Source organism: Seriola aureovittata, chromosome 9 (assembly GCF_021018895.1).
Source record: "Seriola aureovittata isolate HTS-2021-v1 ecotype China chromosome 9, ASM2101889v1, whole genome shotgun sequence".
In the NCBI taxonomy this organism is placed as follows: Eukaryota; Metazoa; Chordata; class Actinopteri; order Carangiformes; family Carangidae; genus Seriola; species Seriola aureovittata.
In genome coordinates this window covers 23,332,604-23,348,009 of record NC_079372.1, presented here as the reverse complement: position 1 = coordinate 23,348,009, position 15,406 = coordinate 23,332,604, and the positions used below count along the sequence as shown (strand labels likewise).

At 40.6% G+C, this 15,406-nt stretch overlaps 1 protein-coding gene across 2 annotated transcripts in view; it reads left to right on the top strand.

The window, feature by feature from the left end:
* Window positions 1–12,812, top strand: part of cacna1fb (calcium channel, voltage-dependent, L type, alpha 1F subunit) — a 40,158-nt gene extending 27,346 nt beyond the window's left edge. Inside the window, exons 27-51 of one of the 2 annotated variants that reach the window (XM_056385439.1) lie at window positions 153–205; window positions 374–520; window positions 630–831; window positions 951–1,109; window positions 1,297–1,407; window positions 1,614–1,697; window positions 2,028–2,156; window positions 2,242–2,307; window positions 3,006–3,097; window positions 3,205–3,364; window positions 3,460–3,587; window positions 3,932–4,028; window positions 4,410–4,512; window positions 4,933–5,034; window positions 5,358–5,488; window positions 5,832–5,963; window positions 6,042–6,102; window positions 7,168–7,390; window positions 8,039–8,146; window positions 8,245–8,381; window positions 8,736–8,848; window positions 9,020–9,218; window positions 10,113–10,175; window positions 10,263–10,363; window positions 10,445–12,812. In XM_056385439.1, the coding sequence (XP_056241414.1) occupies window positions 153–205; window positions 374–520; window positions 630–831; window positions 951–1,109; window positions 1,297–1,407; window positions 1,614–1,697; window positions 2,028–2,156; window positions 2,242–2,307; window positions 3,006–3,097; window positions 3,205–3,364; window positions 3,460–3,587; window positions 3,932–4,028; window positions 4,410–4,512; window positions 4,933–5,034; window positions 5,358–5,488; window positions 5,832–5,963; window positions 6,042–6,102; window positions 7,168–7,390; window positions 8,039–8,146; window positions 8,245–8,381; window positions 8,736–8,848; window positions 9,020–9,218; window positions 10,113–10,175; window positions 10,263–10,363; window positions 10,445–10,708 (3,165 nt within the window). In that variant the 3' untranslated portion in view covers window positions 10,709–12,812. Of the gene's footprint in view, window positions 1–152; window positions 206–373; window positions 521–629; window positions 832–950; window positions 1,110–1,296; window positions 1,408–1,613; window positions 1,698–2,027; window positions 2,157–2,241; window positions 2,308–3,005; window positions 3,098–3,204; window positions 3,365–3,459; window positions 3,588–3,931; window positions 4,029–4,409; window positions 4,513–4,932; window positions 5,035–5,357; window positions 5,489–5,831; window positions 5,964–6,041; window positions 6,103–7,167; window positions 7,391–8,038; window positions 8,159–8,244; window positions 8,382–8,735; window positions 8,849–9,019; window positions 9,219–10,112; window positions 10,176–10,262; window positions 10,364–10,444 lie in introns of both variants that reach the window. The other variant, XM_056385438.1, reaches the window with a different exon arrangement.
* The last annotated feature ends 2,594 nt before the right edge of the window (window positions 12,813–15,406 follow it).

Genomic DNA, 15,406 nt, shown 5'->3' with positions numbered 1-15,406 from the left:
CTTCGTAGTACAGGCCTCAGGTGTCAGGAAAACGTCCGTATTCCACCTCTGACAGATAATGTGCTTGATTTGACTTGACTGTGTTTGTGCTTTCACTTGTTTGATGAGTCACATGATTACCTGTTCACTCAGGTGTGTGTTTTGTGTTACAGGGTAAATTTTATCGCTGCACAGACGAAGCCAAACACACTCCTGAACAGTGCAAGTGAGTTTATGATTCTACAGAAGAGACACACATGTCTGTGTGAATTGCTGAGATATAACTGTGTGTGTGTGTGTGTGTGTGTGTGTGTGTGTGTGTGTGTGTGTGTGTGTGTGTGTGTGTGTGTGTGTGTGTGCGTGTGTGTGTGTGTGTGTGCGTGCGTGTGTGCAGAGGGACCTTTGTGGTGTATAAAGATGGAGACGTGAGCCACCCGATGGTCAGGGAGCGTCTGTGGCACAACAGTGACTTTAACTTTGATAACGTGTTGATGGGGATGATGGCGCTCTTCACCGTGTCCACCTTCGAGGGCTGGCCCGCGTCAGTATTCAAAAAAACTTTATTAACTGTGTTATCGGTGTGTGCAGGGAGCCAGGCTTAAGATATTAACCCCCCCTCCCTCCCTGCCCCCCCACCACCCTCCCTCCAGTCTGCTGTACAAAGCCATTGATGCGAACAGGGAGAACTCTGGTCCCATCTACAACTACCGAGTCGAGATCTCCATCTTCTTCATCGTCTACATCATCATCATCGCCTTCTTCATGATGAACATCTTTGTGGGTTTCGTCATCATCACCTTCAGAGAACAGGGAGAGCAGGAGTACAAGAACTGTGAGCTGGACAAAAACCAGGTAAACTCACCTGTCTGTCTGTCTGTCTGTCTGTCAGTGTCGTTCTGTGTCTCTCTTTCTCTACCTGATGTATCAGTATTAACCCTTAGTGTGTGTGTGTGTGTGTGTGTGTGTTGCAGCGTCAGTGTGTGGAGTACGCTCTCAAGGCTCAGCCGCTGAAACTTTACATCCCAAAGAATCCGGTTCAGTACAAATTCTGGTCCATCATCAACTCTACGGGGTTTGAATACGTCATGTTCGTCCTAATCCTGCTCAACACCGTCACTCTGGCTGTTCAGGTCAGTGACTGTTCTCCAGTAACTCACACACTCACTAATGTTGACACACCTGCTGCGTGTTTGACCGTGTGTGTGTGTGTGTGTGTGTGTGTGTGTGTGTGTGTGTGTGTGTGTGTGTGTGTGTGTGTGTGTGTGTGTGTGTGTGTGTGTGTGTGTGTGTGTGTGTGTGTGTGTGTGTCTGCTGCAGCACTATGAACAGTCTAAAACCTTCAGCCACATCATGGACATCCTCAACATGGTGTTTACTGGACTCTTCACTGTGGAGATGCTGCTGAAGCTGCTCGCTCTCAGACTCAGGGTGAGCAAAACAAACACACCTTTTCTGTGACACATCTGATCATTGATATTCATTTTGATGACCATAAAAACATTCACAATAAAATCTACATCAGATAGAGTCATGGTGTGAATCTAATAACATAATGAAACTGACCAATCAGCTCCTGACTCACTGATGACAAGTGTCCACACTCTGGTGGATGACTCTGACTCTGTGTCTTGCAGCACTACTTTATCGACGCCTGGAACTCGTTTGACGCTCTAATCGTGGTCGGCAGCGTTGTCGACATCGTGGTCACAGAGTTCAGCGTGAGTCATGACGTCTCATTCAACTGTCACCTTGCATATGAAGTGATGTTGCAGTCAACACAGTTAGTTCCTAAAAGTGTTAACAGTGAATAATCTAGAATCGCAAGTACATAATATGAAGAAATATTTATATATCGACTGCTTTAACGGGTGTATGAAGACATGACATTTACACGATTACAACTATCACACCATGTCATCAAGTGTTTCTACAGCAGCTGCAGACTGACACTGCTTCGTGTGTGTTTAGATTCACTATCATTAGATATGAAAACCCTTAAATGTCTTGACTTGATGATGATGATGATTTTTCCTTCTGGGTGGTGTCAGAGTGGAGAGGACAGCTCTCGAGTGTCCATCACCTTCTTCCGTCTGTTTCGAGTGATGCGATTGGTCAAGCTGCTGAGTAAAGGGGAGGGCATTCGCACACTGCTGTGGACTTTCATCAAATCGCTGCAGGTCAGGGGGGTGGGGCTAACAGGGAGAGGTGGGACTAACAGGGAGGGTGTGGAGAGTCTGACTTCCTCCTCCTCTGTCTGTTCAGGCTCTGCCGTACGTCGCTCTGCTCATCGCCATGATTTTCTTCATCTACGCCGTCATCGGCATGCAGGTGAGTTCACACACCTGCTGGTCCTCCCACAGGGTTTATCCCGTCTCTCCCACTACACCGTCAAGCTGATGAAGTCTTTTTCTTAATGGTCAAAAAGTTTCATTTGCCATATCAAATTATGGCATATCCAATTATCGTATCAAATTACCAGATTCATACTCTAAGGCCTTGGCAATATTGTTTACCTTGACATGCTATCACCAGCCGTCCTCATTATAAACACAGCTGTTGACATGACATATGCTATCAGGTTGTTCTGCACAGTGGAAAAATGGGGATGCTTTTTACTGGTTAGTATCTTCTTTAGGACTTTAGCCTTCCAGGTATAACACAGTTGGTAACCTTCCTTTACTTGTTGTACTGCTTACCATGTTTTCAGATATCTGCGGCCTGTTGTTCACTGAGTTGATCCTCCCCACCCATCTTGTTTCATTTTTGATAATGAGTAGTTAGCATTCACTTGATCTTGCCAAGTAGTGAGCCTGCATCCACAGATGAAAACTGTTTTATAACTTGTTTATAAATGTTTATTTATTTGTGATTTATAAAGTGTTAACAACCGAACTAATAACCTAGTTACAAACCATTTATAAATCCTTTATACGGGTAGTGGTCCTGGAGTTTCTCTCTGTGTGGAGATACTGAACCATCACAGTGGTTCTGGTTCTGAGCCGCTTCACTGTCTCTCTCTCCTGCAGACGTTTGGGAAGATAGCGATGCAGGATCACACTCAGATCAACAGGAACAACAACTTCCAGACTTTCCCTCAGGCTGTTCTCCTCCTCTTCAGGTCAGACCCTCCTCCTCCTCCTCCTTCCCTCCTGCTCCTCACCTGCTGGAGTCACACAGGCAGGAGGAAGGTTTTGTCTTACCTGTGGTGTATGTGTGTGTATCCAGGTGTGCTACAGGTGAGGCGTGGCAGGAGATCATGTTGGCCAGCCTTCCAGGTAAACGCTGTGACCCCGAGTCAGACTACGAACCAGGGGAAGAGTTCACCTGTGGCAGCAACTTCGCCATCGTTTACTTCATCAGCTTCTTCATGCTGTGTGCTTTCCTGGTCAGGACACACTCACACACACACACACACAACACACACACACACACACAGACACACACACAGGTAAGCACACTAACTGATTTTCCCTCCTTTAGATCATCAACCTGTTTGTTGCCGTTATCATGGACAACTTCGACTATCTGACACGTGATTGGTCGATTCTGGGACCACATCATCTGGACGAGTTTAAAAGGATCTGGTCTGAATACGACCCAGAGGCCAAGTATGACACACACACACACACACACACACACACCCACACACACACACACATACACACACACACCCACACACACACACACACACACATACACACACACACACACACACACACACACACACACACACACACTGACTGGGGAAGGTGTTTCGTTACATAATGAATTTCCACAGCTGATATTTTGCTGGTTTTAGCTCAGTGCTCCCTCATTGGTGGAACTGATCAGGATGAGGAGAGCAGCGACTTACTTTTCCTGGCCATAATCTGACTCTGTGGTTAAACACCTGGATGTTGTGGCTCAGGTAACATTTGGTTGTACTATATTTTATTGTATTCTCTTTGCTCAGGGGTCGCATCAAACACCTGGACGTTGTGGCTCTGCTCAGGAGGATTCAGCCTCCTCTGGGTTTTGGGAAGCTCTGTCCTCACAGAGTGGCCTGTAAGGTACAACATGTTGCATGCTAACACATACTCTGCTGTGGATCCTCCGCCTCTCTGTGTCTAACACAAATTAAATGTTATAACATCATGACTTCACTTCTACACTGAGCAGCTTATTATTTATTGACAGAAAAGTGTCTCAGGCTATGTCCACACTACTATGTTTTCATTTAGTAGTCCACACTAACACACCTGAAAACACATACATAAACGACCATTCACCTACACTGGGCATGTACGAGCCGGTGCAAACAGGAAGCAGATTGTCTACACTGCAGGAGGAAACGTAGGAAAAGAAATGCATTTTAAAACAAAAATGTAGTAGTGTGGCTGTAGCCTGAATATCCTCCTGATCTTCCTCCCCCTCCTCTCCCTCTCTGTCAGCGCCTGGTAGCAATGAACATGCCTCTGAACGCTGACGGGATGGTGACCTTTAATGCAACGCTCTTCGCTCTGGTTCGCACCGCCCTCAAGATCAAGACCGAAGGTGTCTGTGTTCTTTCAAACGTCTGTTAAACTCTGCCTCCTCTCCTTCACTCACACCTGAAACAGTCTGTGACAGGTCACAACAGCCGTGTCACAGGTGCTGTCTGCTTCATGTCAGCTGATGATCACTGAGTCCAGCATGAGCTCAAAGACCTGATCATCATCATCTGATTAACCACAGCATTCAGATGAAGACTCCCATGTTAAGACAGTTGTATCATTCCAGTTTTATGAGAGTTAAACACTGACACTGTAACACTGTCTCCGTTACATGAAACCATGAGTCTGAGTCTACATCTGTTTGTTTCAGGCACTGTTGTATTTAAGTAGATAAATCAGTCACAGTTATGACTCTGCTACAACATGAATGCAGCGTCATCGTAATTCATATCTCACCACACCCACTGTGTCCTGTTGCTAGGTAACCCTGAGCAGGAGAACGAGGAGCTGAGGGGGATCATCAAGAAGATCTGGAAAAGAATGAAACCAAAACTACTGGATGAAGTCATACCACCACACGAAGGTACTAATAGCACTGCAAGTACTACTGAAACTACTAATACTACAGCAAGTGCTACTAATACTACTAATACAACAGCAAGTACTACTGATGCTACTGCAAGCACTACTAATACTACTGCAAGTATTACTGATACTACTGCAAATACTATTAATACAAATGCAAGTACTACTAATACTACTGCAAGTACTATTAATACTACACCCAGTACTACTGATACTACTGCAAGTAGTATTGATACTACAGCAAGTACTACTGATACTACTGCTGTGAACAGCACAGACTCACCTCTCATGTTTCCTCCTGTTTCCTGTTTCCTCTTGCAGAGGAAGAAGTGACAGTTGGGAAATTTTACGCAACTTTCCTGATCCAGGATTATTTCAGGAAGTTCAGGAAGAGGAAAGAGAAAGGAACTCTGCCCGGAGAGTCTGACGCCACCAACCCATCTGCAATCCAGGTCAAACATTTTTCTCATTTTATTGATGTGTGAGTTTGGTCTTTGATGTCAGGAAGAAGAGACAGAAGCAGAACCTGCTGAAAACATAACCCTCATTGAAGTTGGTCCGTGAGGACGGAGATGCAGAGTGTGTGTGGACAGATTATTGATAGTTGGGATGACATGAGACAAGAGGACGTGTATGTTCTTCAGTTGGTCAGACCTCAGTCAATAAACTTCAAATTCGGCAGAGTCAGTTACCACAGACAGTTTAAGATACTTTCAGTGAAACTGCAAACGTTTGTGAGACAGTAACAACGACAACAGGATAAAACACAGTTTGTATTAATGTGTGTGTTTGTAGTTGTGTAAAGCCGGTCTGAAGACTCTGCAGGATCTGGGTCCAGAGATGCGTCTGGCTCTGAACGAGGACCTGGAGGAGGAGGAGGAGGCCATGATGGAGGATGAGGAGCTGGAGGAGAACACCACATACAAGGTCTTTATACGCCCACTGTAGATACACAGGTAGTGATGTCACAGGTCACAGCTTCTGACTGTGTGTGTGTACCTGCAGGGGGAAAATGGTTTTGGACCAGAGAAAGATCGACGAGGCTCCATCCTGACCACGCCCACTGGTAAACAACAACAACAACAACAACAACAACAACACACTAACCTTACATCATGTGACTGTCATATTAATATGACGACAGTAGGTTAGTTAAGATTAACATGAAACAACAGTTGAACAAATAAGAACACGTGACATTAGATTAGACATTAGAATCTGGGGAGTTGATATTTATTTTAATTTACTGTAACTATCAATATTTTCATATTTCATATTATTGTCTCAATTAATTGATTGGTCTGAAAATACTAAAAGCTGTGAAAAATATCTGTCATGATTTCCCAGAATGCTTTGTTCTGTCTGTCCAACGGTCCACACTACAAATGATTCTTAAATGATTAATCGAAATAGTTGCAGATTTTCTGACGATTGACGAATCGATTTATGGACTAATATTGTTATTTTTAACTTTCCATTTATTCCTTTCTTTTTCTGGTGGAAAGTTTTTCATGCAATTTTTTTCTAACTAGTCATTGACATCACATGATACCTGTGCAGGTGATAGAGGGCTGCTAAAGTAACATTGTTAAAGCTGAGTCTAAACCAAACACCATATTAACTATAGAGATTATAAAACAGTATAAACATCCATCGTCCCATTTTACCAGCTGAAGAAAAGAAAATCCAATCTCGATTTGATTAATAATTGGGACTCTCCTCTAAACGTTGATCAATAAAGAATCCTAGTCAACAGAGTTTTGATTGGTCGGTTGGTGGCAACAGAAAAAAAAAATCTAATTCAATAGGAAGTGACAACACTCAGTCAGTCAGTCAGTCAGTCAGTCAGTCAGTCAGTCAGTCAGTCAGTCAGTCAGTCAGTCAGTCAGTCAGTCAGTCAGTCAGTCAGTCAGTCAGTCAGTCAGTCAGTCAGTCATAGACAGACATCGCTTACACAGCTGGTACCTGTGGTTATTAGGCAGTAATGTTACCGAACGTCCACCATGTAAAAAACAAACATGTCCTCCACCAAGGAAATAGTGTCTTTGATGAAAGTCGAATGTTGTAATGTTTTGTATTGTAATGATAAACTGGTTCATTAAAACAGACCCACGCCCCTGTCTGTCTGCAGGTCCTGGTGGTGTTGTCGGTGACGGAGCCGTGTCTAATGGAGGTCTGATTCACCGGGTTGGTTCTCTCACCAAGATGCAGAACGGCAGCGAAAATGAGGAACATCTTTACCGTGGAGACAACATGAGGTCATCTGTAAATCATCCCCATCACCGCCCATCAGTGAAGAACGGCCTGCTGGACCACGCCCAAAAGAGACCATCATACTACAAACAACATGGAAGGTAGGCTGTTGTACTACAAACATGGAAGGTAGAATGTTGTACTACAAACATGGAAGGTAGAATGTTGTACTACAAACATGGAAGGTAGAATGTTGTACTACAAACATGGAAGGTAGAATGTTGTACTACAAACATGGAAGGTAGAATGTTGTACTACAAACATAGAAGGTGGGCTGTTCTACTACAAACATGGAATAAGTGGCGCTTTGGAAATGGGAAGAGAATATTTTGTCAGGCATTAATTTATTTTTGTTATGCATTATTTACCTGTGTGACAGAATCTGATAATAATAGTTACATATAAAAGTGTAAAACATAGTATTTTAATGGCACGGATGAACATTGTTGAGCAATGAACAATTCAAATTTCATGTTTAAACTTCATTCGGCATCATTCCCACAGATGTTACTGTCTGACTGTAGTCTCTCTGATGTTCACCAGGTGTAGCTGTGATCAAACTGACTGTATTGAAGTGAATGAAAAAAAAACCCTCCAACTTCTCTCCACACACACAAAGTCAGGACAATTTTTTACACAGGTTCACCTCTCTGGATACAAATGATTTAATAAGGATTTAATATGACGGTATTCAGGCATTAACAGGAGACTGTCTGTGTTCAGCCAATCACACTCTGCTTGTTCTGCAGGAGGGACTCAAGGGACAGATACTGGAGGAATGGGGACATGGAGGCGTATGGAGAGCAGGGTTATTACAGCAGAGAGGAAGACAACGACAGCATCACCTCCAGAGACAGGTATACTGACAGGCAAGTACACTGACAGACAGGTGCACCGACAGACAAACAGACCCTTTTGTGTGTATGTGTGTGTTAAAACCTGTTTGTGTTTTCAGACATTACCCTGACGAGCCTCCTCTATACAGAGACCACTACGATGGACACGCCCCCTACACCAACAATAGCTATGGTAACGGCTACAGCGACGGCAGGAGGACAACCCGCAGACGCCTACTTCCTGCCACGCCCACAGGTGAGAGGATATCCCACGAACCTCCCTGCTACATGAAAACATGATGATGTCACAGTGTATAAGATTTTACAAACAATAGATCTGATCACAGCTGCATCACAGTCTGTTATATATTTATATATTTATATGTTCAAATATTTATATTTTTATAAACTGATTGAACTGATCAGTGAACAACAGTTCTCACAGGCTCAACATTACTGTGTTTCTGTACTGTTACTGTTACTGTCTATATTTTTCTCCACTCTCAGTAAATTTTGATCTACTCTCACTCAAACACACCTGAGTTGACTCTCATTATGACATCACTGCTGACAGGTGAGTGGTTGCTTTTGTTTTGTTGTTGTTCATCAGGTCGGAAACCATCGTTTAACATCCAGTGTCTGAGGAGGCAGGGGAGCAGTGACGACCTGCCCATCCCTGGGACGTACCACCCCACTTCTCCACCACGCCGTGCACGCACACAGGTAACACACACACACACACACACACACACCACCTCACTGCACAAAGACATATGTACCTGCTTCTTCAGCAAAATGTAATTTTCACCCTCCCTTCCTCCAACCCCTCCTCTCCTTCCCCCCTCCGCTCTCCTCTCCTCCTCTTACTCCACCCCCCACCCTCCTCCTCCTCAGACATTCAGCAGTTATGAGTCTCGTCACTCCTCCGGGCGCTCCTCAGCAGCGTCCTCGGCGTCCTGGGCAAACCCATGTCCTCGCCGTGGACGCCTCCTCTACGCTCCTCTTATCCTGGTGGAGGAGGAAGGCAGCCCGCCCTGGGGAGGGGGAGGAGGAGTACCAGGGGGTGAGGGGAAGAAGGAAGGAGCAGGAAGAGGTGAGGAGACTGGACACAGCCTGAGATGTTTTCATGTTCCAGAGCTAACACTTGATGCTAACATGGATTTACAACGGTTCAGCCACTGACAGTTGGTCGTTGCCGATCTACGAAGGATTTTCACTTTGCGTCACCAGCTGTTCCTGCCCTTACCGTTGTGTCGCAAAGCACGGATCCTGTTGCCTAGCAACCTTGACAACATGTGACTTTTTTCCACAGAAGCTTGAGGTTTTAAGGCCCTTGGTTTTAACATTTGTACCTTTAGCTGTTAAACTGAGCTGAACCCCAATACTTAAATTTAAATGTGTAATTCTCAGGCTCTCTGTTAGTGTTGTTTTTCCTACTGGCACACAATGAATCTTGGGATACGAAGGACCACAAAGAATCCCCCTGTCTGATCGGATTTAGATTCCAGACCTCAGGAGAAGGTACATTATGTCCCATGACATCCAGCGTGTGCATACCACATGGTGCTCGCTGAGTGACGACAGACCAGACGTTTGACGGTCTAATGCCACCTTGACTTCCTAAACTTGTAGATTGTATCCTGAATTATTTCAGGCACACGTCGCTGCTGATGACTTAGTGTGAATCATCTGTGAACATCTCATTAGTTCACAGTTGATGTCATTTTCTGACAGAACTGATAAGACAGTGTGATGTGGACTGGTCATGTGAAGTGATGTACCTACTCCTGATGTGTGGACTAATGTTTACCATAAGTCTAGTGTTTGTGCAGTGTACCATTGGGGTGCTGACCCACACTGGACTGTACAATTGTGTACAGGTGACAGGTGTATACATGTGTGTAAGGATGACAGGTGTGTACAGATGTTTACAGGTTCACCTAATGAAGTGGACAAACTGAAACTGTTGTTGTCTTTCATCCATCAGGTGTCAGTGTGACAGGTGCAGCACCCAGACCGGCCTGGTACGGTGGCCCTGTGGGGACATCAGGTACAAACACACACTAAAGAACCTTGGATGAGTTTTTATGAAACTGTGATCAGAACGTTGAGGAACCATTCCTGTGTTCTCCCTCAGCACCGCCGCCATACAGAGCCTACACCACCCTCAGAGTTCCTTCTCAGCTCGGAGCTCAGTTCACTGAGAAACGGGGATCAGCCGACAGTCTAGTGGAGGCGGTGAGGACGCATTGATTGATTACTGATATTGATCAGTGACGGTGTGTTAGAATACAGTCATTGATCTTCTTCTCTCTGCAGGTCCTGATCTCAGAGGGTCTTGGCCTTTATGCACGGGATCCGAAGTTTGTGGCGTTTGCAAAGCGAGAGATCGCGGATGCGTGTCACATGACGGTGGATGAGATGGAATCGGCTGCCAGCGACCTCCTTGGTTCAGGGAGCCACGGTTTCCTTGGCAATGCTGCTGCCGACCCTGCTGCGCTCTACAGTGACGAGGAGCCAATCAGGACGGGTCGTGATGAAGACGAGCTGGCCGACGAGATGACATGTGTGACATCATTTTGACAATCTGGACCAATCACAGATGAGAGAGAGCGACGGTGACTTTGACAGGCGGGATACAGCAATGTTTGAACCTGTCTGGGTTTGATTGACAGAACATTTAACCAATCAGGAGAAGATAGAGGGGTTTAATAAAAAGCAAAACTGAATGAGTTTGGTTAAAGGTCAATTTATTGTTTTATGGACAGAGTTCTGATCAGGAAGGTGGAAGGAAAGGAAGTGAGGAAGTAGGGAAATAATGGAAGTGATGGAGGAAGGAAAATGAGGAAGGAAGAAAAATAAGAGGAAAGAAAGGAGATATAAGAAGTGCAGGGTAGCTGATAGAAGAAAAGAAAAAGAGGAAGGAAGAAAAATGAAAGAAAAAAGAAAAGGACAGAAGAAGAAAGGAGGACTAGCGACAAAAGAAAAAGATTTCTGATGTGGAGGATGTTAGGTGGAATTAAGGACAGAGGGGAAAAACTGTTCAGAAAAGAAAAAAATTGGAGGAAGGATAAAGACAAAAGATAAAAAAATCTGTAAAAAGGGAAAGAATGAAAAAGTGCAGGATGCTTAAAGAAAGGATAAAGAGGAGGGAGGGAGGGGGTTATAAAAAGGAAAGAAAAGAAAGGAAGGCAAAAGAAGGGCTTTGAAATGAAGGATAGACATTTAGAGAAAGCTTGAGAAGAAGGTGGAAGGAAGGATGAACAGAAAAAAAGTGTTGATCAAAAGGAGATGAAGAGGAAGGTGAAGAAATGATTATAGATGAAGAACAAAAATAAAATAATTCAGGAGAGAGGAAAAGACTAAGAAGTGAGTTGACTCGTGGAAAAATTATACAAGTCGTCATGGTGACGCTGACTGTTTCTATACCACAGAGCAAAAGGAACTGTGAATCTGCTGACTCGGCACGGGCCCAGGGGCCCGAAAGGCAGGGGCCCCTGTCTGAAGTGACTTAATCCTGGTTATTGGAAAGTCAATCAAATAACTACAAAGACACACAAGACAAAACTAGCCTACATGGGATCACACTGTACCCACAATGCACTTTTGCTGCGCAGCGGAATGATAACAGTTCTGTCTTACAGGTTCTTCTGTAGCTTGATATAATGTTTTTGAATATTTGGTACCTACATTTATGAACCCGTGTACATACAGATAATACACAACTTAACAATGATTATTGCAATTTTCAAAGAGGGGAATTCAGATAATATGAATTCACAGAGATGGTTTTTCAAATGTGTCATTGCTGTAAATTCACTGGTAGTATTAGTATTATTATTGATTCAATTTCACAATTAGATTTATATGCAAAGGTTCATTCATTACTGCTGTTAATTCAATTCAAATAATAAACATATAATTCACTTGTCATTTTGTAGAGTTGACTTTCACGTTAATGTTTGTTCTTTCTTCTTTCTTCACTTTCACACATGAACCAGTTCATCACTAACTTCCTGTTTTCTTTCTGTGTCTCATAGTTTCTTGCATTAAATTACTATTTTCCTGCAATTGTATAACAGCACCATCTTTTTAATATGAAAGTCAGATGAAATTCAGCTGCAAATTTTCTATATTTATTGTTTTTAGTGAGTCAAGAGCAGGAATGAATGAACCGTGTTGAGATTCTGTTGCTGATTTCTTTTAATACTGTGTTGAACGTCCTGCTCTGTGTGGAGGAAAATATTTCTCATATTTTATTAAGGTGTATTTTTATTCTCATCAATGAAGGAGTTGTCTACAATCAGACGATGAACTGAAAAGCCTTTTTTTGACTGTTGTTTTCTATTTGACAGGAGAAACTTGAGTGTTTGTGAAGTATGTTTTCTTTTTTTTAATGTTTGATTTTTTTATTCATTCTGACAGGACTGGATTACTCTTGTTGATTTTTTTAAATGGCAACAGCTGACAGTCCACTCTGCCTGTCTCGTTTGAAATTTTGTGTTTCCACCAGACTTTTCTTTTTCTTTCCGACAGTTTCAACTGTTTTCCAGCAGTTAAGGGCTTTTCAATTTCACGCCTGGAATTCCCCATGAATCCTCTTCAAGTGTTGAGAACTGCCGTGTTCAGCTGAGCAATGTCTCTGTCTGAACCTGTATTTACCTCAAATAAAGACTGAATACAAGCTGCTGTATGACCCTCTTCAGGTTCTTTCAAACCAGACTTAATTTTCTTTTTCAATCTTATATAGTTTAGTACCATAGAATACGAAGTCATAAAAATGTCATAATATGATACAGTCGAAAAAATTCATAGTATAATAAGGTTTAACAATGTCATAGTATACTAAGATGTAAAAATGTCATAGTATTGTAAGGCATGAAATTTTCTGAAAACATCACAGTATAGTATGGATTTAGTATGAAATAAAAATATCAAAAAACATCATAGTATAATATGGCACAAAAATTTAAAAAAAGATCATAGTATAGTAAGGCATAAAATTGTCAGAAGCTTCCCTAAACTCATGAGGCACACAAATGTCAAGAAACATCATAGCATAGTAAAGCATAAACTTTTCTAAAAACATCATAGTATAGTAAGGCATAAAATTGTAAAAAAAAACAAAAAAACAACATAGTATAGGAAGGCATGAATTCATCAAAAGCTATCTTAGTTTACTGAGGTAAAAAATCAGCAAAAAAAGTCTTAATATAGGAAGGCATAAAAGTCATAAAACGTCATAGTATAGTATGGCATAAAATTTTCATAAAACGTCATAGTATAGTATGGCATAAAAATAAAAAAAAACGTCATAATATAGTATGGCATAAATTTGTCAAAAAACGTCATAGTATAGTATGGCATAAAATTGTCAAAAAACGTCATAGTATAGTATGGCATAAAATTGTCAAAAAACGTCATAGTATAGTATGGCATAGAATTGTCAAAAAACGTCATAGTATAGTATGGCATAAAATTGTCAAAAAACGTCATAGTATAGTATGGCATAAAATTGTCGAAAAACGTCATAGTATAGTATGGCATAAAATTGTCAAAAAACGTCATGGTATAATATGGCATAAAAATATCATAAAACGTCATAGTATAGTATGGCATAAAAATATCATAAAACGTCATAGTATAGTATGGCATAAAATTGTCAAAAAACGTCATAGTATAGTATGGCATAAATTTGTCAAAAAACTTCATAGTATAGTATGGCATAAATTTGTCAAAAAACTTCATAGTATAGTATGGCATAAAATTGTCAAAAAACGTCATAGTATAGTATGGCATAAAAATATCATAAAACGTCATAGTATAGTATGGCATAAAATTGTCAAAAAACGTCATGGTATAATATGGCATAAAAATATCATAAAACGTCATAGTATAGTATGGCATAAAAATATCATAAAACGTCATAGTATAGTATGGCATAAATTTGTCAAAAAACTTCATAGTATAGTATGGCATAAATTTGTCAAAAAACTTCATAGTATAGTATGGCATAAAATTGTCAAAAAACGTCATAGTATAGTATGGCATAAAAATATCATAAAACGTCATAGTATAGTATGGCATAAAAATATCAAAAAACGTCATAGTATAATATGGCATAAAAATATCATAAAACGTCATAGTATAGTATGGCATAAAATTGTCAAAAAACGTCATAGTATAATATAGCATAAAAATATCATAAAACGTCATAATATAGTATGGCATAAAATTGTCAAAAAACGTCATAGTATAGTATGGCATAAAATTGAAAAAAAACTTCATAGTATAGTATGGCATAAAAATATCAAAAAACTTCATGGTATAGTATGGCATAAAATTGTCAAAAAACGTCATAGTATAGTATGGCATAAAATTGTCAAAAAACGTCATAGTATAGTATGGCATAAAATTGTCGAAAAACGTCATAGTATAGTATGGCTTAAAAATATCATAAAACGTCATAGTATAGTATGGCATAAAATTGTCAAAAAACTTCATAGTATAGTATGGCATAAATTTGTCAAAAAACTTCATAGTATAGTATGGCATAAAATTGTCAAAAAACGTCATAATATAGTATGGCTTAAAAATATCATAAAACGTCATAGTATAGTATGGCATGAAAATATAAAAAAAAGTCTTAGTATAGTATGGCATAAAAATATCATAAAACGTCATAGTATAGTATGGCATAAAATTGTCAAAAAACGTCATAGTATAGTATGGCATAAAAATATCATAAAACGTCATAGTATAGTATGGCATAAAATTTTCATAAAACGTCATAGTATAGTATGGCATAAAATTGTCAAAAAACGTCATAGTATAGTATGGCATAAAATTGAAAAAAAACTTCATAGTATAGTACGGCATGAAATTGTCAAAAAACGTCATAGTATAGTATGGCATAAAAATATCAAAAAACGTCATAGTATAGTATGGCATAAAAATATCAAAAAACGTCATAGTATAGTATGGCGTAAAAATATCAAAAAAAGTCATAGTATAGTATGGCATAAAATTGTCAAAAAACTTCATAGTATAGTATGGCATAAAATTGTCAAAAAACGTCATAGTATAGTATGGCATAAAAATATCATAAAACGTCATAGTATAGTATGGCATAAAAATATCAAAAAACGTCATAGTATAGTATGGCATAAAAATATCAAAAAACTTCATAGTATAATAAGGTTTAACAATGTCATAGTATACTAAGATGTAAAAATGTCATAGTATTGTAAGGCATGAAATTTTCTGAAAACATCACAGTAT